Source organism: Chelonia mydas, chromosome 6, assembly GCF_015237465.2.
Source record: "Chelonia mydas isolate rCheMyd1 chromosome 6, rCheMyd1.pri.v2, whole genome shotgun sequence".
Taxonomy (NCBI): Eukaryota; Metazoa; Chordata; order Testudines; family Cheloniidae; genus Chelonia; species Chelonia mydas.
The window spans coordinates 70,258,791-70,283,449 of record NC_051246.2 but is presented as its reverse complement, the minus strand read 5'-3'; the positions used below and the strand labels follow the sequence as shown (position 1 = coordinate 70,283,449).

The 24,659-nt window shown below is 40.8% G+C and overlaps 1 protein-coding gene across 1 annotated transcript in view; it reads left to right on the top strand.

Annotated features, from left to right (window-relative positions):
- Window positions 1-24,659, top strand: part of STARD9 (StAR related lipid transfer domain containing 9) — a 201,391-nt gene that overhangs the window by 95,063 nt on the left and 81,669 nt on the right. The window contains exons 8-13 of the mRNA XM_037900384.2: window positions 3,650-3,719; window positions 19,101-19,173; window positions 20,078-20,145; window positions 21,592-21,689; window positions 22,136-22,333; window positions 22,707-22,804. Of these exons, the coding sequence (XP_037756312.1) occupies window positions 3,650-3,719; window positions 19,101-19,173; window positions 20,078-20,145; window positions 21,592-21,689; window positions 22,136-22,333; window positions 22,707-22,804 (605 nt within the window). The remainder of the gene's footprint in view (window positions 1-3,649; window positions 3,720-19,100; window positions 19,174-20,077; window positions 20,146-21,591; window positions 21,690-22,135; window positions 22,334-22,706; window positions 22,805-24,659) is intronic.

Here is a 24,659-nt window from a genome sequence, read left to right as displayed (position 1 = left end):
CTTGTAACTAGGATAGTGACTTTATAATGTTGCAGTTCTGTTGTTTCCCTTAAAAATTTCCCTTCCCTGAATTTTTGTTACCTTGTACTATGAGAAAAGTATAATATAAACCCGTTAACAAAATCAGAAAGTGCCATTTCAGGTCACATGAGAAAATCCACATTGGGCACTTTATTAGCCCTACTCCTGCTATCTTTGTCCCATGACAAACCCATAAATTCCAATAAAAATCTCTGCAAGGAACTTGCAGCTCTGCTTATAATAAGTAACGTGATTCAAAATTTTAGAAAGAAATGGCTGGATGAGTTAAAAATGAAATAACTTCTTGTTTGAAATGTCATGTGGTAGCATTACATTGCTGTTGTACCACATAAATAGAATTGATACTGATGAATCAGTGTCTTGGGGTATGTAGTCACATGACATAATTCTTTATGTGTATACTACTGTGTGTTGTGTGTTTAACAACTATAACCATTTGTGTGTGTGGTTTGTTTGTTTTTGGGAGGTGGCATTATTTTGTTTTTTGGTAGGAGATTGATAAAGAGAAGCTGATCACACGGATTCCTGCAGAAGTGTGCTTGTTAGTTAGCTCACATGTCAGGTGAGGGGTGAGAGCGTTCAGACATTTTTCATGCTGCAGATCAGTACAGGTGGCTTGATTTTAAAGAACTTCTAACTCAGAAAAGAAAGTGGTTTACACCTCTGTGGCTTAAGGGCTGCTTAGCAATTATTGGTTTCAGCAATATTCTGAGAGTTCAGTAATGTACAGTATGATCCTGCAGTCTTTCTATGTAAGCCCTTGCCCTTTGAAATCCACAGAAGTTTTGCATGTGGAGTCTCTTCAGGATCATGCCCTAGGAATCCTGTTACTGATAGCTGGGTGGACATATTTTCTGAATTAGCCATATAATTATAGCCTGTAGTTGCATAGGAGGATGGTTTACTTTGCACCCCTCTACCAGACAATTTGCTGAATGGAACAAATGACTATTGTTAAACTGATGAACATAGGCAAAGTTCAAAGATTTCCCATTATCTCACAGTACATTGCAGTATATCAAGACTTGCGTTATATGTGTTACGCATGAGCTGTCACCAGTTTAGGGGTAACAGAAACATTTTAGTGTTGGGGAGGGGCTTCCTCATATACTGCAGGTGTCACTTAGATAGTTTGTTTCAGTAGTCTCTAGTGTATAGAAGTCAATACTTGGATGAAGAACAGACAAGGAAGGGAACCAAAGAGAAAACCCTTTAGGGTTGCCTAGTTACTTTCATATTAGAGGTAATGCATTTTCCATTTGCTAGTCCAGTCAGGAAATCCCAGCACTAAGTATTTTGAATAGATTCCAGACTATCATTTTTTTATATATATATATATAAAGGCTGCACGTTTCTAGCATTTAAAATGCTGAAACTGTTTCAGTGCTTCAGATTGGAATGGTTTCAAAATTCTCTCTTACAGATGGTTGCACTGTTAAGGAATCAGCCTCTTTTAAATCAGGAAATGATGCAATCTATATTGTTACTCTGAGACAGATTTCTGAGGCAGATTCTGTCTTAGTTTGAAAGAGATTTCTAGTCCAGACAGAGTTTTTTGTGATCTTTCTGTGATTCTTGAAAACAGACTTTCTTTTTCCAAATAGCAGAAAGAGCACTTCATGGCATTCCTTCTCCAACAACATTAATAATTTTTCTTTTGCCTTTTTAAAATAAACCTTTGTGTGCTGTGATCAGCTAGTTTCTATACTGGAGGCAATAGTATCCGCAATAACATAAATGTAATGGGTAAGAACTGTGGAAACTTTATAATAAATATAACTGTGCCTTCCCATCACATAGCTAATTTTTTATTCACAAGATTACAAACCCTTGAAAGTGAGTTAGAGAAATAATATAAGGCGCTTTTCCATGTTCTGTAGATTTGCAGATGCTGGTGCTGTTTGAACAGTAATTGGCTATTGTTTTTCAGACAGGAAAATGTCATTACATCTTTTGGAGTTCAACCTATAGCTAATACAATGTCAAACAGTAGAATAAATGCTTTGCTTTGTAAACCATCTTGTAATTTTGCATGTTTTTAGTCCATTGATGAGATTACTTTAGTTGTGGGTGAATGTGATGCTGGTGTGAGAATTTGTTTTCTTTGGGTCAGGTATTAAATGGCTAAAACAAATCTTTGGGCAAAATTCTGACCTCATTCAGAGTCTATTTATCTATTAGTATCTGAGGATAGACTCTGTCCCACTATCTCTAAAATAGCCATTTGAGTCTTGCTTAGCTTTTAAATTATTGACTAGGGTAAGAAATTGATCTTGACTTGATAGGAAAATCATTTTAATTAGAAAAATTAGACCTTTTAGAAGGGGGTCTCTTTAGAAGGTGTGGCATTAGGTGTTGATTCCTATCACTGAAAGTCGGTTTCCTGTAGATAAGATGTTCCAATAGAACTATATATTATTTGTTTTTCATGGTGCCAACGGGTGTGTATATGTAAATTTGCTAGCTCATTTAAAATAGTCTTAAGAAATGATATTCTTACCATAAATTATTTTATGGTAACAAAGTATACCATTTCCTCCCCTCCCCCTTATACACACGTCTATGGCACATATTAAAAAGAAAACATGTTTCCTGGATTGTTGTACTAATGAAATACAACAAAAAATATGAGGCGCACTTCACTCTACCCCATGATAAACAATTTGGGAAAAGATTATTTTCTATAGTGCCTTGTATGGTGAGGCCTAGGATTCCCATGATTCTACAGCTGCCAAAAATAAGACAGTGCGAACATGTGAGATCAGTTTCATTCCAGGAGTAAGTCTACTGAAGCCAACTTAGTGTGTCTGCTACAAATTTACATTGTATAAGATGCTAAATAAAGTTACACCATAGCAGCATACTGCCCTCTAGTGGGTTTCATTCCTGGCTGATGGACTTCCCTCACCCCCTTTTTTGGTTTTCTCAGGGCAGCTACATTAATGCTTGATTCTTTCTAGGATCATAATCAGGATGCACTTTGGTGTGGAGTAGGACACAGAATTTTATCCAGGGTTTAGTTTACAGATAAATGTCACAGGTTCACAGTATGGTATTTAGCTAATGAAGTGTGCACCAAAGACTCCAGACAAGAGGACTTTCTCATTCTCTGATTCATTTGGACTGAACCTTATACTTTACATCTGCAGAAGCAATGGCTGTAGGATTGTCTACACACACAAAAATTATCACTTCAACTGGGTGTGTAGTTAAAGTGATTAAAAAAAATCAACCTCATGTGGATAGAGTTACATTGATATAAAATGTTTATGCCACTCTAACTTATTCCCATATGGGAAGAGGAATAAACTAGACTGGTAGAAGACATTTTTATACCAATATAACTGCATCCACACTAGGGGTTTTACCGGTATAACTATTTTGGTTTCAAAACAAAAAACCCCACAGCTAATCAAAATAGTTATACTGATACAAAAATTGTGTGTAGACGAGGTCTAAATCTCAGACAGAATGTTTGTACTCCCCAGTTATGGTAGTGACCCTATTGCATAGTTGAATCAAGAGACTTAGAGTGAAACAATATTTCCAGAGTAAAACCTGTTTAACAGTCTCTCTCTCTCTCTCTCACTTTTTAAACCTCTGACAGGATTGTCTCAGCATTTAGTTACAGACTACAAACAAGTCATAGGACTTCTGGAAGAAGGAATAGCCAACAGGTATTTCTGTTTGTTTGTTTTTTACTCAACCATTTTTCTGTATCTCCTGTTTTTTCCCAGTTTTGATGACACAACTACTGATTTTTCTGACAATGTTACACGCTTGCCATTTAACTTTAAACAGAAATGAAGAATGATTGATCTATGCGATGACATCAGGTTTCCAAATTACTCTCTGAAAAAATACTATATATCATCACGTAGCTCTTAAATAGTTGTTACAAGGGCTCATTAAAAGATTATTTGCATAGATATTATGACAAAACTGGTTGTATCCTGACTTACACATAGTATACACATAATGTAATTTTTATACAGGATAAAAAGTGAACTATAGGGAGATGTTTTGCTCTAACCAAGTAAATCTGTATGCTCCACATACTCCATTCTTCAGATGGTATAGTTTTCAATTCAGTTTCAGTGTAGCTTAGTTTGTGACTACTGAAATCACAACACATTTGTGCTTTACTACAAGCTGTTTGATGTATGTTTATCATGTGATTCAGGCTGACCACAAGGTAGAACTATTGTAAAAACAGGCCAGAAGCCATTTGTACCATCCTTTCTTATGGAAAAGACCTAATAAAAATAGCAGAAATTTAAAATTATGTTGGGTTAATTTCTTTAATATAAAGGGACACATTTTCAAGGGTCCTTAAACTAGCCTCTAAAATTACAATGCAGTATTTGTACACCAATCAAGCAGCTACGTGTAATTACCTGACTTGGGAGCAAACACTGGAATTTTTGCATGCACAAAAAATAGTCCTAGCAACATGTGCAAGCAAAACTGTAGGTGCAAGAATTGTCTGCAAAAATCCTAGGTGTATAAAAATGCACCCACAATTTCTGGCTGAACTGTTTCCATAATCTTAGGGTGAATTTCACCTCTGTGCAGAGACCACAGCCATAGGTGCCAACTCTGTGGGTGCTCTGGGGCTGGAGCACCCACTGGGAAAAATTAGTGGGTGCTCTACACGCACCAGCAGCCAAGCTCCCTGCCCCACTCCCCCGCCTACACCTCGCCTTCTCCTCCGCCTCCTCCCCTGAGCGTGCCATGTCTCCGCTCCTCCCTCGCTCCCAGTGCTTGCCACCGCCAAACAGCTGTAGCAAGCTCTGGGAGGGAGGGGGTAGGAGCGGGAATGTGGTGCGCTCAGGGGAGGAGGCGGGGAAGAGGCAGGACCAGGGTGGGGATTTGGGAAAAGAGTCAAATGGGGCAGGGAGGGGGCAGAGTTGGAGCGAGGACTTTGGGGAAGGGGTTGGAATGGGGGGGGGGGGGCAGAGGTGGAGTCGGGGGGGGTCTGGGGGCAGAGAGGGGGTCGAGTACCCACTGGCACCAGAAGAAGTCGGCGCCTATGACCACAGCAAGCCTATAGAGCACATAAATTGTATTTTGAGGGTTTAATTTGGATTTAATTGGTGTCTAGGCAAGGAGAGGGTTCTTTGCACGTAGCTGTTTTTTTTACCCATAGTGCATAAATAAAACATAGGTAAGGATTTTTGGTTTTTGCACAGGATTTTTAGTTAGTTATTGGGTGGGGGGGGATAAGGTGAGGTTTCGTTAATATTCCGACTTCAACTTACTAAAGTGAGTGGTTCGTTAAAGATAATTGGGCCTGGATCCAACCACAGGGCCCCCGTACAACACAAAAGTGCTTGTGACTCATATATGTTTCTTATTTGATTCTGATGGATAAATTTTCCTTTCTGTATTTAGTGAATACTCACAAATGATTAGTAAACAGACACTGCATATAACAATTTTCTTTTTATTTTAAAAATATTTTAAACTTTTATGCAAACCTCACAACGTACTATATGAAAAAAATTAGGGAGATTATCATCCCAGTTAAATCCATGACGCTGAGAGAGTTATTTTTAATCCAATGATTTCTCTCTCCTCAGGTAGCATTAAGGTGAATAAAAAGAATGTAGTTTGAAAGCTTACAAATGCAGATCACTGTTTCAATATGAATATAAATAAAGAGAGAGGCCGGGGTTCTCTTGACAATTTTTTTGGTGACTTCAAAGTGCGGCTACCAACTTTTGCTGATGGCTGCTCTGACAAACCCATCTGTCTGTCCCTGCCTCCCATGGCCTTTCATTGAGAGCCCGCCCTGGGGAAGGTGGGTCAGGAACTCACCATCCACGTGGGGAGTCCCAGGCTCACCATGCCTCGGGTGGGAGCAGGGGAGCGCCTTGGAGACTGAACGCCACATCTTCCTCCATTGATGAGAGCTGCCTCCAGCACCGTGCACATCGGCCCCACATGTCTCCAGAGGCACTGCCCGGAGCCCCCAAGGAGCTGTAGGCTGCCAGCACAAACACCAAGGTGATGCATCTCACTGCCCCTGGTAACAGCTATTCAGGAGCAACAGCTGGGTGCTGCAGGGAAGGTTGCCAACACTCCAGGATTGGCCTGGAGTCTTCCGGAATTGACATCGATCTTCTGGCGACTATTGAAAGCAATACGGGAGATTTTAATAGGCTATTTTAAGAAAATGACATGTTACGTTGCGGGGGGAAAAAATGCTCTCGGAATAGCTTCAGTCAGAGTTGGCAACCCTAGTCTCTACCCATGCTTTGGAGACTGTTGTGGCTGCATTTGAGAAACACTGGGCTAGAACATCGAGGCCATTGCACGCATTTTAAGCATTGTAAACAAAAAATTTTAAAAAATGTATATTACTGAGGTAAAGAATGTGCAGTGGAATTTAATTTTACCACTCAACTCTTGCAGTGATCGTTAGATATCATTTCATGATCAAAAGGGAGTTTCCCAAATAGATCTTCAGTGAAATTCCATTGTATGTGTTTATCAATGCAATCAGAGTATAGTCTCACGATTACAGAAACACAAATGAAACATGCAGAAAAAAATCCATAGGATAGTATCTTGCTAAACTTCAGGCTTTGTAATTTGCACAAAACGGCAATTTTTCCTACCTCTGCATAAATATTTGACATTGGACAGTGATGTAATGAAGACTCATTGCCAATGTCATTATTTTTATAAAATATTTTATAGTACATTTAGTAGCGTATTATAAAATACTATCAAGTAAATTAAAGGGAGCTACAATTGTCAGTTATAAAAATAAATGTTTTGTGCTGTTATCCTTATTTTTTTTGTTATGCATCTCATAGTTACTAGTGAGGTTCTTCTGTATAGCATGCCAGACCCAGTCTCAAATGCGTAAAAGAAAAGTGAAATACCACAGCACACAAAAATACAGCCTCTCAACCCTAAAAAGTAAAGTAAATAAACCCGAATGATGTCAGCAGGGCCACTGAAAGATAATAAAGCACATGCTACATGCCACAAGCAATAAAACATGAAAAACCACTATAACATCCACCCACAAAAATCCACACATGGGCTGTGAATAGCCTAGACTCTAGACAACTCAAACATCCTGTTATCAGCCAAAGATGCAGCTGAACCCGTGCTAAACTGTGCTCCACAGTGCACGTGAAGCTGATACCCATTGTCAGCAATGGGTAATTTTTCTATTAATGTCAAGCCCTAAGTGTGACCAGGAGAGGGATCTGGGAACTGACCGCTACCCTAAGCAAAGTCCTCCTCCTTTTGACATGGCTGACCAATAAAAAGAGTGGGAGAATACTATCAGTTGGACCCAGACAGAGTGGGAGGGTGTAGTTTTTCCCTCTTCAGTGTCCTGGCAGCTGGTAGCTAGCACCCAGCCTCACAGTGCAGTGGCTGAGAGGATTAGATTCAGCTTGGTGAAAAACTTGTGAGCTGGGCTGTAGGGCACCAACTTCCAGCTGCTGCTTTGCAATTTTTTACCTTACCACAGCTAAGTTTGATATTGTAGTTTAGTCATGAATTGTTGGACCCAAAGTCTGGACATGGGCCAACTGTGATAAAGAAAATAAGTAGATACACTGAACCGTATGGTATGCAGTCTGCCCATGCTGGAGGAGTGGGGAGTTCACTCACTTCAATTACACCTGTTGAATGAATTCCATTTTTCAACTCTATTACATTGTTCCCAACCTCCCTTGAATATGGTGAGCCAAATTCTTGGCCCTCGCTCTAGCCTCTTGCACTGCTCTGGTGGTGTAAATGAGGTAGAAACATTGCCCTAACAGGTCCTTTGTGACAGAGGATGTCATGAAGCTGGCACCAGCCAGCTGTTAGGGCAGCTTTCTGGCACGCTTGCTCTTCTGGGGATGTGCAGAGGAGCCAGAGTGAGGGCCAAGGCCCTTGCCCAGTATATTCCAGGCACATGGGGATGAAAAATATAGTTTATTCCCTTCTTCTTCAAGTAATCATAGAACCATAGAAAACTAGGGTTGGAAGAGACCTCAGGAGGTCATCTAGTCCAACCCCCTGCTCAAAGCAGGACCAAACCCAACTAAATCATCCCAGCCAGGGCTTTGTGAAGCCGGGCCTTAAAAACCTCTAAGGATGGAGATTCCACCACCTCCCTAGGTAACCCATTCCAGTGCTTCACTACCCTCCTAGTAAAATAGTTTTTCCTAATCTCCAACCTAGACTTCCCCCACTGCATCTTGAGACCATTGCTCCTTGTTCTGTCATCTGCCCCCACTGAGAACAGCCTAGCTCCATCCTCTTTGGAAATCCCTACGTGTAGTTCATAGATTCATAGATATTTAGGTCAGAAGGGACCATTATGATCATCTAGTCTGACCACCTGCACAATGCAGGCCACAGAATTTCACCCACCACTCCTGCAAAAAACCTCACACCTATATCTGCGCTATTGAAGTCCTCAAATTGTAGTTTAAAGTCCTCCAGCAAGTGACCCGTGCCCCATGCTACAGAGGAAGGTGAAAAACCTCCAGGGCCTCTTCCAATCTGCCCTGGAGGAAAATTCCTTCCCGACCCCAAATATGGCGATCAGCTAAACCCTGAGCATATGGGCAAGATTCATCAGCCAGATACTACAGAAAATTCTTTCCTGGGTCACTCAGATCCCACCCCATCTAATATCCCATCACAGGCCATTGGGTCTATTTACCATGAATATTTAATTACCAAAACCATGTTATTCCATCATACCATCTCCTCCATAAACTTATAGAGTTTAATCTTAAAGCCAGATAGATCTTTTGCCCCCACTGCTTCCCTTGGAAGGCTATTCCAAAACTTCACTCCTCTGATGGTTAGAAACCTTCGTCTAATTTCTAGTCTAAATTTCCTGGTGGCCAGTTTATATCCATTTGTTCTTGTGTCCACATTGGTACGGAGCTTAAATAATTCCTCTCCCTCTCCAGGATTTATCCCTCTGATATATTTATAGAGAGCAATCATATCTCCCCTCAACCTTCTTTTAGTTAGGCTAAACAAGCCAAGCTCTTTGAGTCTCCTTTCATAAGACAAGTTTTCCGTTCCTCGGATCATCCTAGTATCCCTTCCCTGTACCTGTTCCAGTTTGAATTCATCCTTCTTAAACATGGGAGACCAGAGCTGCACACAGTATTCTAGGTGAGGTCTCACCAGTGCCTTGTATAACGGTACTAAAACCTCCTTATCCCTACTGGAAATACCTCTCCTGATGCATCCCAAGACCGCATTAGCTTTTTTCACGGCCATATCACATTGGCGGCTCATAGTCATCCTATGATCAACCAATACTCCAAGGTCCTTTTCCTCCTCCGTTACTTCTAATTGATGTGTCCCTAGCTTATAACTAAAATTCTTGTTATTAATCACTAAATGCATGACCTTACACTTCTCACTATTAAATTTCATCCTATTACTATTACTCCAGTTTACAAGGTCATCCAGATCCTCCTGTAGGATATCCATATCCTTCTCTAAATTGGCAATACCTCCCAGCTTTGTATCATCCGCAAACTTTATTAGCACGCTCCCACTTTTTGTGCCAAGGTCAGTAATAAAAAGATTAAATAAGATTGGTCCCAAAACTGATCCTTGAGGAACTCCACTGGTAACCTCCCTCCAGCCTGACAGTTCACCTTTCAGTAGGACCCGTTGTAGTCTCGCCTTTAACCAATTCCTTATCCACCTTTCAATTTTCCTATTGATCCCCATCTTATCCAATTTAACTAATAATTCCCCATGTGGCACGGTATCAAATGCCTTACTAAAATCTAGGTAAATTAGATCCACTGCGTTTCCTATGTCTAAAAAATCTGTTACCTTCTCAAAGAAGGAGATCAGGTTGGTTTGGCACGATCTACCTTTTGTAAAACCATGTTGTATTTTGTCCCATTTACCATTGACTTCAATGTCCTTAACTACCTTCTCCTTCAAAATTTTTTCCAAGACCTTGCATACTACAGATGTCAAACTAACAGGCCTATAATTACCCGGATCACTTTTTTTCCCTTTCTTAAAAATAGGAACTATGTTAGCAATTCTCCAATCATATAGTACAACCCCTGAGTTTACAGATTCATTAAAAATTCTTGCTAATGGGCTTGCAATTTCATGTGCCAATTCCTTTAATATTCTTGGATGAAGATTATCTGGGCCCCCTGATTTAGTCCCATTACGCTATTTGAGTTTCGCTTCTACCTCAAATATGGTAATGTCTACCTCCATATCCTCATTCCCATTTGTCATGCTACCATTATCCCTAAGATCCTCTTTAGTCTTATTAAAGACTGAGGCAAAGTATTAGTTTAGATATTGGGCCATGCCTAGATTATCCTTGACCTCCACTCCATCCTCAGTGTTTAGCGGTCCCACTTCTTTCTTTGTTTTCTTCTTATTTATATGACTATAGAACCTTTTACTGTTGGTTTTAATTCCCTTTGCAAGGTCCAACTCTACTTGACTTTTAGCCTGTCTCACTTTATCCCTACGTGTTCTGACCTTGATAAGGTAGCTTTCCTTGCTGATCCCTCCCTTCTTCCACTCCGTGTATGCTTTCTGCTTTTTCTTAATCACCTCTCTGAGATGCTTGCTCATCCAGCTTGGTCTACAACTCCTGCCTATGTATTTTTTCCCCTTTCTTGGGATGCAGGCTTCCGATAGCTTCTGCAGCTTTGATTTAAAATAATCCTAGGCCTCCTCTACCTTTAGTTGAATGCCACCATCAAATCCCCCCTCACTCTTCTCTTCTTCTGCAGACTAAACAAGCCCAGTTCTCTCAGCCTCTCCTCATAAGTCATGTGCCCCAGCTCCCTAATCATTTTCATTGCCCTCTGCTGGACTCCTCCAATTTGTCCACTTTCTTTCTATAGTAGGGGCCCCAAAACTGGACGCAGTACTCCAGATGTGGCCTCACCATTGCCGAATAGAGGGAAATAATCGCTTCCCTCGATCTGCTTGCAATGCTCCTACAAATGCAGCCCAATATGCCGTTTGCCTTCTTGGCTACAAGGGTACACTGTTGACTTATCCAGCTTCTCGTCCACTGTAATCCCCAGGGCCTTTTCTGCAGAACTGCTGCTTAGCCAGTCGGTCCTCAGCCTATAGCAGTGCATGGAATTCTTCTGTCCTAAGTGAAGGACTCTGCACTTGTCCTTGTTGAACCTCATCAGATTTCTTTTGGCCTAATCCTTCAATTTGTCTAGGTCACTTTGGACCCTATCCCTACCCTCAAGCATCTCTACCTCTCCCCCCAGCTTAGTGTCATCCGCGAACTTGCTGAGGGTGGAATCCATCCCATCATCCAGATCATTAATGAAGATGGGGAACAAAACCAGCCCCAGGACCGACCCCTGGGGCACTCCACTTGATACTGGCTGCCAACTAGACATGGAGCCGTTGATCACTACCCGTTGAGCCCAACAATCTAGCCAGCTTTCTATCTACCTTATAGTCCATTCATCGAATCCATACTTTTTTAACTTGCTGGCAAGAATACTGTGGGAGACCATATCAAAAACTTTGCTAAAGTCAAGCTATATCATGTCCACTACTTTCCCCGTATCCTCATAGAAGGCAATCTGGTTGGTCAGGCATGACTTGCCCTTGGTGAATGCATGTTGACAGTTCCTGATCACCTTCCTCTCCTCCAAGTGCTTCAAAATGGATTCCTTGAGGACCGGCTCCATGATTTTTTTAGGGTCTGAGGTGAGGCTGACCATTCTCTAGTTCCCCAGATTCTCCTTCTTCCCTTTTTTAAAGATGGGCACTATATTTGTCTTTTTCCAATCATCCAGGACCTCCCCTGATCACCACAAGTTTTCAAAGATAATGGCCAGCAGCTCTGCAATCAAATCAGCAAACTCCCTCCGCACCCTCAGATGCATTAGATCCAGACCATGGACTTGTGCTGTGCATGTCCAGCTTTTCTAAATAGTCCTTAACCTGTTCTTTCACCACTGAGGGCTGCTCACCTCCTCCCCATACTTGCTGCCCAGTACAGCAGTCTGGGAGCTGACCTTGTCTGTAGAGACGGAGGCAAAAAAAGCATTGAGTACTTCAGCTTTTTCCACATCATGTCACTAGGTTGCCTCCCCCATTCAGTAAGGGTTCCACACTTTCCCTGACCACCACCTTGTTGCTAATATACCTGTAGAAACCCTTATTGTTACCCTTCACATCCCTTGCTAGCTGCAACTCCAGTTGTGCTTTGGCCTTCGTGATTACATCCCTGCATGCTCAAGCAATATTTTTATACTCTCCCATGTCATCTGTCCAAGTTTCCACTTCTTATAAGCTTCCTTTTTGTGTTGAAGCTCACCCAAGATTTCTCTGTTAAGCCAGCTGGTCACCTGCCATATTTGCTATTTTTTCTGCACACTGGGATGGTTTGTTCCTGCGCACTCAATAAGGCTTCTTTAAAATTCAGCCAGCTCTCCTGAAGTTCTTTCCCCCTCATATTAACCTCCCACAGGATCCTGTCCATCAGTTTCCTGAGGGAGTCAAAGTCTGCTTTTCTGAAGTCCAGGGTCCGTATTCTGCTGCTCTCCTTTCTTCCTTTTGTCAGGATTCTGAACTCGACCATCTCATGGTTGCTGCTGCTCAGGTTGCCACCCACTTCTACTTCCCCTACCAATTCTTTCCTGGTTGAAGCAGCAGATCAAGAGGAGCAGGGCGCCTAGTTGGTTTCTCCAGCACTTGCACCAGGAAGTTGTCCCCAACAACTTCCTGGATTGTCTGTGCACTGCTATATTGCTCTCCCAGCAGATGTCAGGGTGATTGAAGTCCCCCATGAGAACCAGGGCTTGTGATCTGGAAACTTCTGTTAGTTGTCCAAAGAAAGCCTCATCTACCTCATCCTCCTGCTCTGGCGGTCTATAGCAGACACCAACTACAACATCACTCTTGTTGCTCTCGCCTCTAAACTTAACCCAAAGACTCTCAACAGGCTTTTCTCCAGTTTCATACTTGAGCTCTGAGCAATCATACTGCTCTTACATACGGTGCTACTCCTCCACCTTTTCTCTCCTACCTGTCCTTCCTGAACAGTTTATACCCATCCATGACAGTGCTCCAGTCATGTGAGTTACCCCATCAAGTCTCTGTTATTCCAATCACATCATAGTTCCTTGACTGTGCCAGGACTTCTAATTCTTCCTCCCAGGCTTCTTGCGTTCGCAAACAGGCACCTAAGTAATGGTCCTTATGTGTATCCCGTTGTGTGGTGTCCATGTGCCTGAGGCTGAGGGATTCTTGCTAGCAGCATGTGTTGGTCCATTCTCCTTCTCTCCTTCTTGTGCTCTGAACAGAGGGCATAAGGGGCTGTGTGGACCAACCACTTCTCCAGTTCCTTTCTACAGCCTGTGGACTGAGACAGAACCTCTTCAGTGTGCACTGCACTAGCTAGCTGCTTCTGTGTCTAACTGCAATTATCTGTAAATAGCTTTTGGGTAATAGTTTTTAGACAGTTTGCGTAGTTAAGTGTAGAGCTGGATCAGGCAGAACCACCAGTTCCGATTGAGTTGTCATCTTTATCCCCAGACAAGGTAGTTGCACTGGCCTTATCATCACCACCTGATGACTACAGGCAATTTCAGAATCTACTGAGGAAGATCACTGACATGCTCCAGCTCTCCGTGGAGGCAATACAGGACACCCCTCATCAACTACTGACATTCTCTAGAGCACTGATCCCAGTAAGGGGCCTTTTCCTATTAAGGAAGTCCTCTTAAATCTGGCCAAGACAGTCTGGCACACTCTGGCCATTTATGCCATACTCCAAGATGAAAGAGAGAGAAATATTTTGTGCCAGTTTTTAGCAGAATTTTTATTTGCACACCCCACTCCAAATTTGTTGTTCGTACAAACTGTCGCTGAAAGAAGCAGACAACAGCACCCTGGATCTCCTCCCTCCAATAAGGAAGTTCAACACTTAGACCTCTTTGGGAGAAAAATACTTACTTTGAGCTTACAGTTCCACATAGCAAACTACCAAGCCTTGAGGTCAAAATATGTTTTTTTTTTTTAAATTATAGTAAGTTTGTGGAATTCACTAACAAACTCCTACAAGACATAGGCTGCAGCTCCAGGCATTCAGTGAAGAAGGTGAATTGCTAGCCAGATTGTCCTTCCTGCATTCAGTTGCTGTAACAGATACAGCCTCCTGGTCAATGGCAAATTCTATAATCGTGTCAGGTGTCATGGCGCCAATCCTCTGGATTTCTCAACGAAGTCTGATCCACAGTGGAGGGTCTGCCCTTTGAGGGAAACAGTTTGTTTAGTGAAAAGGCAGATGAGTTGTTACATTCCTTAACACGATTCAAGAGCAACCCTCCTTTCCCTGGTCATCTACACTCCAGCACCATGAAGGAAATACCACAAGTCTCAGTCCTACAAACAATGACCATCCCCTCAACCCTTTTATCATCAAAAGGGTTACAGGCCACGCAGGAAGTGTCAGAGGATGCAATGTAGCAAACATAACATCCCTCCTTGTCCTCCTTCCACCCCCAGCAGCTTCCTACTGGGAAAAACTTTTGACATGACCTTCAAGAGCATCAGTCCCTCTACCACATCTACTTGTTCAGGACTCCGGTATCAATTTGGTGGCCACCTACCTCATTTTTCCCAGGCCTTGTATCTTATAACAACAGACTGGTTACACTGTATAGTTCTCTCCCTCCCCCTCAAACCCCCTCCACCCCCCAAACAAAACAAAAAACAGGACCTGGTCCCTCTTCAGGCGCTGCTCTCGTGAGAGGATGCTCTAGCAAGAAGTAAATTCCCTACTCCATCTGAGAGTTATAGAACCTCCCCAGCATAGGGGAAAAGGATTTTTTTTATTTAAAGTTCTTCCTGATTCCCAAGAAGAAAGGAGATGGAGACCCACTGTAGATCTCCGGAAGTGGAATGTCTTCATCCACCATTTGATGTTTGTGATGATCATCTTGGCCTCGGTAATTCCCTCACTGAACAAGGGTGATTGGTTCACAGCTCTCAGTTTAAAGGATTGTAGGCCTGGCTTGACGTAAGTAATTGGACATGGGTGAGGCCTTATTTTTTGTGAGACAAGACTAGGGCAGTAAATGGATCAGCAGGCTGGAAGCGGAATGTTTGTGCTAACTAAGATAAGTCAATGGGTCAGTAGGCTAAGAGACAGAATGTCTATACTAGCTAGGATAAGGGAACCATTTACAATGAACAAGATAACAATGGACAAGATAATACTGGAATGTAAGATGAGGTAAACAGTAAATCATGCATGGACAGAGCATGCTGTACAGGGATTGGTGACCAAGCCAGTCCAAAACATGTAATGCAATGTAATGTGGAAATGCATATAAAAGAAGTAGTATTCTTTGTAACTTAGGATGTGTGGTATGCCCTATACCCTGAGCCTGATCAACTCAAGTGTAGTTTGATTGTGTGCCTGTGAAGAAACCTCTGTGATGGGTTCATAGTCCAAATGAGTTCTTGCTCTCACAGGTACTGATTGGGTAAGGTCTCAGAAGCCACCCCAACATAGTGGTGCCATGATTCAGAGCCACCCATCTAAAGCAAGCAATGTATAAACCCCTTAGTGTGAGGGTCGCAACCTAGCATTAAGGGAAATGGCTCTGAAAGAGTTTAAAGGTTTTAATATTGAAAAAGCTAGTGTCACATTTGAGAAGTGGGTTAAATCTGAGGGTGGACCCTTTGGAATACTCAGAGAAGTATTAGGGTGAGGCTTGGGACTAGGGTAAAGAAGGAACTTTGGAGAATAATAAAGAAAGAGAAAGAAAGAAAGAAAGAACACTTGACAGAGCACAGCAAAGGTCTGTTAAATGCCATAAATAAATGCACATCAAAAGTCTGTTAAATGCAACTAAAAAATTTTTAAAATAGGAGCCATTGGCCTCCGTGGAAAAAAATAGTATCTAGTTGCGTTTTTTTATCCTAACGCAAAGAAAGCCCAAATCTAGGCATCAGTTTCACAAGGATTATTTCTAGTACCTAAAACTTTACCAGTGAAATGTGCCACCTTGAGATATAAATGCAAAAAGCATAAAAAGCAGTTATAAAAAACCCAAAATAAATAAATAAATAAAAAATCCTGACAGGTTAAATAAACACACACACACCCCTGCCCCGCCCAATAATCTATATTACCTATTTGTATAAATCCAAAGTGAAAAGCAGCCATCCGTCAAGGACTGTATTTAGTGGGAACAGCTGTGCAGGCAAAGTCTACTAAGTTTAAAAAATAAAGGCAAAAACAAAACATAAGCTTAAAGCCACCAAAAAAATAAGCTAAAAATGTGTTACTATAAAAAATAAAATAAAGAAAATTATAATCCCAGTATTTAGTACCTAATAACATTTTAAGTGTCTTCTAAAACAATAAAAATTAAAGTAATTATAGAAACGTGCAGTTAAAAAAAACTGTTGTACTAATTAACACGGCAAAGCTCAAAACACCCTAAATAATGAAGTATTAAAAACATTTAAATATTAAATGCTTAATTTAATAATAAAACCCAGTTATAGCAGTATCACTTAGTGTAGTCATGCCTAGTAAACCCTTAATAATCAGAATTATCCAAATATCAATAATTTAATCAAAATTACAAAAAAAAAATGTAGAGCCTAGCTGCTTCTAAGTGTACTCATAAAAAATTATCCTGAATGCAAAAAAGAAAATATAATGCTAAATTTAAAAAATAAAAAAGTAAAATTGCTTGTCAAACAAAATTAATGTAACAATAAGCTTACTAAAGTCTTAAATATTTAAAATGTAATTTATAAAATAATCAGCAGTAAAACATAATATTGCTAAAATATAGCAATTATGAAAGCCCAGGCCCAAAAAATTCTCACCTGTTTAAAAAAACACACCAAAAAACAAAACACTTATTCAAGCTTTAATATTGCAGTTTTAAAATGTGAGCAACTTAAATATGTCAGCTGCTCATAACTTGCAATTTAAAAAAACCCTTCAAAAGTATAAAACCAATTTAAAAAAATTCAAAAGCTCAGAAAGCAAAGCTAAGCCAAGCAGCTTTAAAATATTTATTTAATCTTTCATAATACACTATTTATAACAATACATAAAAAACCCACAAAATTAAAAACAATAAGAAAATGTATGGATAAAATAAATTAGCTTTTAAAAAAAATCCACTAAAAATCCATCTAAACCTTCAACTCAAAATTGCAAAGCTAACACAACTACTCTTTGGGCAGCAGCCATCATCTCCTAGCAGTCTAAACTTTAGGCAGTGTAGTTGTAGCCATGTTGGCCCAAGGACATTAGAGAGACAAGGTGAATGAGGTAATAATATCTTTTACTGGATGATAGAGACAAGCTTTTGATGGTCTGAATGTCTGACTTTTGAAGGTCTGAAGAAGAGCTCTGAGTGGTTCAAAAACTTGTCTCTCTCTCTCTTTCCAACAAATTTGGTCCAATAAAAGATTTTTACGTCCCCCATCTTGTCAGTCTTAACTTTCTTTGTTAACCCTTTGAGTGTCGCAATGCTTTTACAAAGTTTAACATGATAAAAAATTAAATTATAAATATTAAATATAAATTAATAAAAAACCCCAACATACTCAAAAAACCATCTCCTTTTATTAATAAAACAGCTAAAAAAGCTACAACAATAATATATCATATATAATTAAGTAACGTAATATTATAATGAAGGCTCTATTTGATCACTTAGCATTATTTGCCTTAGCCCACTTATCTATGAAGGTTGCCTTTCTAGTTGCCATCATTTCAGCAAGAAGTGTAGGTGAACCGGAGGCCCTTTTGGCTGAGCCTCCTTACACTATCTTCAATAGATACAAAGTGTCCCTGAGATTATACCCAAAATTCACCCCCGAGAGTAACCTTGGAATTTCATCACAGACGACTCACTTAATTTACCTGTGTTCTTCCTGAAATTTGTGCCACCGCTGAGATTAGGAAACTTCACACTCTGGATGTCTGTCATGCCTGGGCATTCTACCTGCAAAGGACAGAATCCTTTAGGAAATCACCTAGACTATTTGAATCCTTTGTGGAATGTATGAGAGGGGAAGAGATCTCTTCTCAGAGACTTTTCCAAATGGATTTCAGGGTGTATGGTGCTTTGTTGTGAGTTAACAGTGACCCTTCCCCCACAAAGTGTCAGGGCCCACTCAACTAGACCTCAGACTGCGGCTATAGTCTCACTTCAAGATTGTCTCTCCTGGAAATCTGTAAGGCAGCAACATAGGGCTCTGTTCACACTTTTGCAAGACTTTATACCCTGGTTCAAGCTTCTACAGGTGATGCATTCTTTGGCAGAGCAGTCCTCCTATCATTGATCCAGCACAGTTCCTTACACCCTCCTTCTCAACAAATATTGCTCGTGAATCACCCACAGTGAAATATGCATAGGGACCATTGCTTAAAGAAGAGAGCGAGATTATTTACCTTGTGTGGTAACTGGGGCTCTTTGATATGTGTGGTCCCTATCTGTATTCCACTATCTGGCCTCCTTCTCCTCTGCTGCGGAGCCTTATATTAGGGCTATTTGTAGTAGAAAAGTAACTGGAGAGGCGATTGGTCTGCACCTTCCCTTGTGCCCAGGAGGAGGAGCAGGGTGCGGGTGTGGACCAATGGATACTGCTAGCAAGAATCTTCCAGTCCCAAGCACCTGGAGTACATGCACACCTCACACTGGAATACACATAGGGATCACACCTCTTGAAGAACCCCAGTTACTGTACAGGTGAGTAACCTTGCTTTATACTTTCAAGCTGTATTCAGGTCTTATTTAACACCATAAATATGTACCTGAAGGCTGTTCTAATATATGTCCCTTGACTGCCCCCTGGATCAAAATGCAAAGGTGGATTTAATTCACCTTTGCCCTCCACCTTCTCAGGTGTTGTACTGGGCACAGTTTGGCCAGATCTAAGAATCTGGCCACTGTATTTAAACTACAGTTCTTTAGTCGTAGCCTTCGTTAATCAGCTGAATCTTGTATTTGTGCTTCAGAAACATGAACTGTCCCAACTGAATTTTTTTGTGTGCGCTTTTTATGTAGAATCACAGCAGCTACGCATGTTCATGATGCCAGCAGCAGATCCCATGCCATCTTCACCATTCAATACACTCAGGTTAGCTAAAAATTCCAATCTCCTTTTTTTCTCCTCCCAAAGAACATTGTTTAGCATACTGTGCAGAGTTTGTTCTACTTTACAGTAACCTCGGTAGAAATTATGCTACTTATTTCCTTTGGATCATACTGCAAATTTTGTTACACTTCCTACACCAACTTGAAGGCTTTGTATTTGTTGAAGTTATCTTGTTTCCTTTTGCCTGCTTATGGTTAGGAGTGAAGCCAAAGGATCCTTGTGAAAGGAAAATAATTTAAATTGAAAACTGATCTTTATATTACACCACCACCCCAACAATGTTGTGAAAATTCATGTGGCAATGTGTTTGCAGTTTCACTACCTTTTGTACTCTGTAGTTACTACTTACTGATTAGGATGTTAATATAAAGAGTAGCATTTTAATGCCTCCTCTGAATTTTTTGTCTTTCTGGGATTTCCGTATTCATCTCCTAAGCACCTTGGTGCATAGTGTGCTGTATCTGATACAATACATCCTTTTTCTGGGGGACTGTATCCTACACGGTCAGGAAGATGGTCTCAGTGATCTAATAGATATTTTCCATCTCACTCTTCTAACATCCTCTAATTTTAGAACATTCAAGATATTTTTCAGTAGTTTCACAAAAGAACCTTGGAATATAGTAATAGTGATTTTGTCAGGTCTAGAAGAAAATCTTTTCATACAGTCACGAGGTAGTGAGGTTTGCTCAAGAGAAAATGATCATAAGAGTGGGCTTTGCATGTAAGTTAAGAGAACTACTGGGTTGATGTTTTGACTGTACTATATGGCCTAAGGTCACATAATAAGTAGAAGTGCCAGAAATACAACTCTTCAATAGAACACGTAGCCTCTTGTATTTTCATACATTTGAATTGAAAAATTTTGATTTATTTTTCCCTTCAGGCTATACTGGAGAACAATCTCCCCTCTGAAATTGCAAGCAGGATCAACCTGGTGGACCTTGCAGGCAGGTAATAATGAACTAAAGGGAAAAAGCATTATTTTAATGTAGTTTTTTAAAACATAATTTCCATTTTTTAAATCATCATTATCAGTTGTATGGAACACAGCAGTTAATATTTTAATAGAGCTACGTATGACTTCTGTATATGAAACCAAGGAGGATATTGAGCTGAAGTTGTCACTCTGTCATGTATTGTTTTGTTTTGGGAATAGGGTTTCATTGAACCAATATCCATTACAAGCAATGGACGCACAAAATCATATGCAATAACTGTGAACAAAGACCAGTATTCTCCCCACTATCACACAGTACAGAAGGGAGCAAAAGAGGAAGTTACTCACCTTGTGCAGTAACAAGGGTTCTTCAAGATGTGTCCCCCGCTGTGGGTGCTCCACGTCAGATGTCGGTGCATCCCTGCACCGCAGATCGGAGGTTTTTGGTAGCAGTGCTCGGTCAGGGCGTGCGTGCGCAGTAGTCATCTCGCAGTGCCGTTGGCACCTCATGTAGCACACGCATGACTTCAACCGTCCTCGGCTGCAAATGGAGCTCAGTGGCCGTGCTGCCTCTTCGTTTTTTTCTCTATAGAAATAATTAGATTGGTTGTAGTTTCGTAAGTCTTGTTTTCTTAGATACCGTTTCTTCCTCCCCACCCCAAAATTATTTAATTGTTATCTCCACTCCCACCCCCCACCTCCTGTTCCCCATTGGGAAACTTTTATCAGCCGCAGTGTCTGGCTCTCCCGGCTTCAAACGCTGTGACTCTTGCTGTGAGGCAGTCTCTGACGGCCACTCATCATGTGTCTGTTGTTTGGGGGAGACTCATATCCCTCAAAAATGTGCCCATTGTAGTAACCTCAAAGCCAGGGCACGGCGTGGCAGAGATCTCTGCCTCAAGATGATTTTAATAGAAAAGTCCCTTCAGCCTACTCCTCAAGGACCAAAATCAACACCAGCAGATGGTTCCCCGAGCAAAACCTCTGCTAAGGGAGTGCTCAGTCTTCCAAAATTTCCAGGAAGCGAGCCACTACTTCCCCTCATAGGGACACTCGGAAAAAGAACTGGTCCCCAGCGAGGTCGCTATCCTCAGTGACTCAGTGCTAAACAGGGTTGCATGATGCACTGAAGGAACAAGAAAGTATGTTCTATGTTCCTCCTCCACTAGCCACTTGCAGCACTATTGTTCTGTCTCTATCTCAACTGAGCTCTGCATTTAAAAAGGGTACATGTGGATGTGGTGAGAGTGTAACCTTGAATTGCTGCCCTTTAAAAAGTAGCATAAGAGGAACGTATTTTATGTAAAATGCCCAAAGCATATACTGTTTACTTCTGAGGTTTGAATTCTTCCATTCTTGTACCTGAGAAGAACATGTTCTCGTTCAGGCCTGCCCTGGCATGTGTTAAATATTAAGTATAGTCACACAGTTTGTATTTTGTCCCCTGATACATGTCTTAGTGAAAGAGCTGATCCCAGTTATTGCAAAGATCGAATTACAGAAGGTGCCAACATTAACAAGTCATTGGTTACTCTGGGAATTGTCATCTCCACCTTAGGTATGTGTAATAAAATGAATATTTTTTTTATTTTGAAAGATAGTTATGCACAAAGCCACGAGACCCCTTATTGTGTGCTATATTTGAAAAGTGTGTTGGATTTAGAATACTGAGCTGAGGAGAACAGCTCGGTGGCTCCTTCATGTACTAGTTTGACATTATAGAATGAAAATAGCCATCATTAGAAAAAATGTAGTGATATTTAAACTGATTTCTAAAAAAGCGTTTTCAGATAAACAATTGATAATGGTTTAAATACTTTAATATCAGAGGACAGCCAGCAGGACAGTGTAAAATACAATACTAATGACATTTTTATCATCTCAGCCAATTAGGATGCAGAATTGAGAGTAATAAAGACACACTAAATGCAGAAGACAAGAAATTGCTATCTGAGCCCATTGAAGATAATCCCTCTCAGAAAATGTTTATTGTATTACCTACAGCACAAAACTCTCAGCTGTTCAGCAGCTGCCAGAGCATAAACAGCATAACTAGTGAAGGGGACAGCCATGTGAGCAGTCATCCTCCGGGCAGCGTCAGCGGGCCTAGGCGTCAGGCTTACATCCCGTACCGTGACTCCATCCTCACCTGGCTTCTGAAGGACAGTCTAGGGGGCAACTCCAAGACCATCATGATCGCCAGTGAGTTCAGCTTTCTGTTCACTTCATATGTGGTGTGGTATACTGAAAAATAAACCACTACTGTGGTGTGAGGTCCATTGCATCATTTGGGCCTTGGTCCTGCAAAGATTTTTCACCTATGCTTAATTTCATGCACAGGGAATAATCTCATTGAAGGAAGTCAGTGGAACTAAATTTAAGATTGAACATGTCTTTCTAAGATTGGGGCTTTGATCAGCACTATTATAGGATGTGTTTATAAATTAAGGGATTTTGATAAGTCATTCTCTATGGACTTGAGATAAATCCCTAAAGACATTTTAAGTTTTTAATAAATTTACAATTTTTATAAAAACAGTAATCTCTGTAAATCTGTTTTGTTCTTCATTTAAAGCCATCTCTCCTGCTAGCTCCAGCTACAATGAGACCATGAGTACTTTGAGATATGCCTCAAATGCCAAAAACATTATTAACAAGCCCCAGGTGAATGAGGTGAGACACCAACTTCTGATTTTAAATTTTTATATATGTTTTAAATTTATTCAGCATATCTACCAAACACAGTCTGAGCACATTTAAGTAATTGAAAGACACAAATATAACCTTACAGCAATGGGCTTTGACCAATGTCAGCATCAGATAGACTCATCTCTGGATCATATGTCAAAAAAGAATTGTTTGTAATTGATTGAGTGCAGTTTATATAATTTTGTACCTCTGACTCGTGAGACATTCCTATTTTGTATCCCTTCAGCTTTCATCCCTCTTGTTTGTGAATTTTCATTACAAATATGTTTACTATGGGCTTGTCCGTAGGAACACTTCGTTCGCCACAAGCTGAGGTTTAAATCTACCCCATGCTAGTCTACCACGCACAATGTCCATGTGTACCTTGCTGGCATGCACTGAAAGTTCCCCAGTGCACTATGATCTACTCCTGTTTCAAAGCAGAGCACATTTATAATACAGCATTGAATTACATGATCGCATGCTATATTTTCCACAGGACTTCAGCTTTATTCAGTGCACAGGCTGTACCTACTTTGGAGATGACTCAGGGTTGTATATTAAAGGTTGCTGTTGTCTGTAATTTGAAGGTGCATAGTGAATAAGGTAGAGAGTTGGAGGAAGAGAGAGGATGGTCTCATAGTTAAGATAAATGTTGCCCTGGAGAACTGGATTCCATCCCTATCTCTGCCATGGAGTTCCTGTGAGATGCTGGATAAATCACTTAAACCAAACTTTTCCCAGGTGGTCTCTAACTTTGTGTTCCTCATTTTCTGGGTGACTGACTTGAGATCTGGGGTCTGATTTACAGAAGTGCTGAATACTCAGCTGCAACAAAAAGTGAATGAGAGCTGTGCTTTAAATATGTAAGTTACTATATAATGCTAAGTACTGAGAAAATCAAGTCCTAGGCATCTCTGGTTGGTGGAACCTTTTGACCTTAATCTCTCTGGGCCTCATCTCCCCATATGTAAAATGGCGATCATAGCATCCCTTCACCTCACTGGGTGTTGTGAAGATAATTCAGTTAATGTTTGTGAAGCACTCAGATCCTGTAGTGATGGACACTATAGAAAAGCTCAGGAGGAAATAAATAATTCTGTCTTCAAAGCAGGGTTTTGAGTAGTGTGCAAGAATTAAGGCCTGGGTCCGTACGTTGAGCAGTGATGATAAAGCAAAAATACTGGATAGCAGCTCATTAAATGAACACCATCTATCTTGGTCACTGAATGAGAATGGGTTCTTGTGCAAGGGAAAAAGCATGTGTTCATGTCATTAAAGACTTGATCATACACACTAGGTGGCTGAATTAAGGTTGCAAAGGTCTGGCATTTTCTCAGTTTTGAGTTCTTGATTTTACAACCTTATTAATGTCCTTTTAACATAGCTTTGTGTGTGTAATTTTCTAGACTTATACAAAAGAAAAATGAAAAAAGCAAATTTCATCGTGTGGCATCATATTGACCACCAAGTTTGTCATCAGCAGCGTTGGAACCTTTAGATTCACCACACAGACCTCTGCAAGCTGAACTGAGTAACTGATAGTATTAGTGGACCTTTATGGTCCTTTATGTGCACCAGTACTAAAGGGGACTGGGGGACACACTTTGACAGTGGGTTTCACTGATATTATCTGACAGCAGATAGATGGTGAGATTCAGGAGGCTTTAGTTCTGTTTCAGAGTGTGCTCTAGTAGGCACAGATTCTTCTGCCTGTTCCTCCAATTGTGACCCTTTATGCCCTGTCCCCTCCAACCTCTCTCAGTTGCAATCCTGCAACCCCTGGCTCCTTGTCCTAGTCCCATTCTCCTCATTTAGCCAGTCTCCACTCCCCAGGATT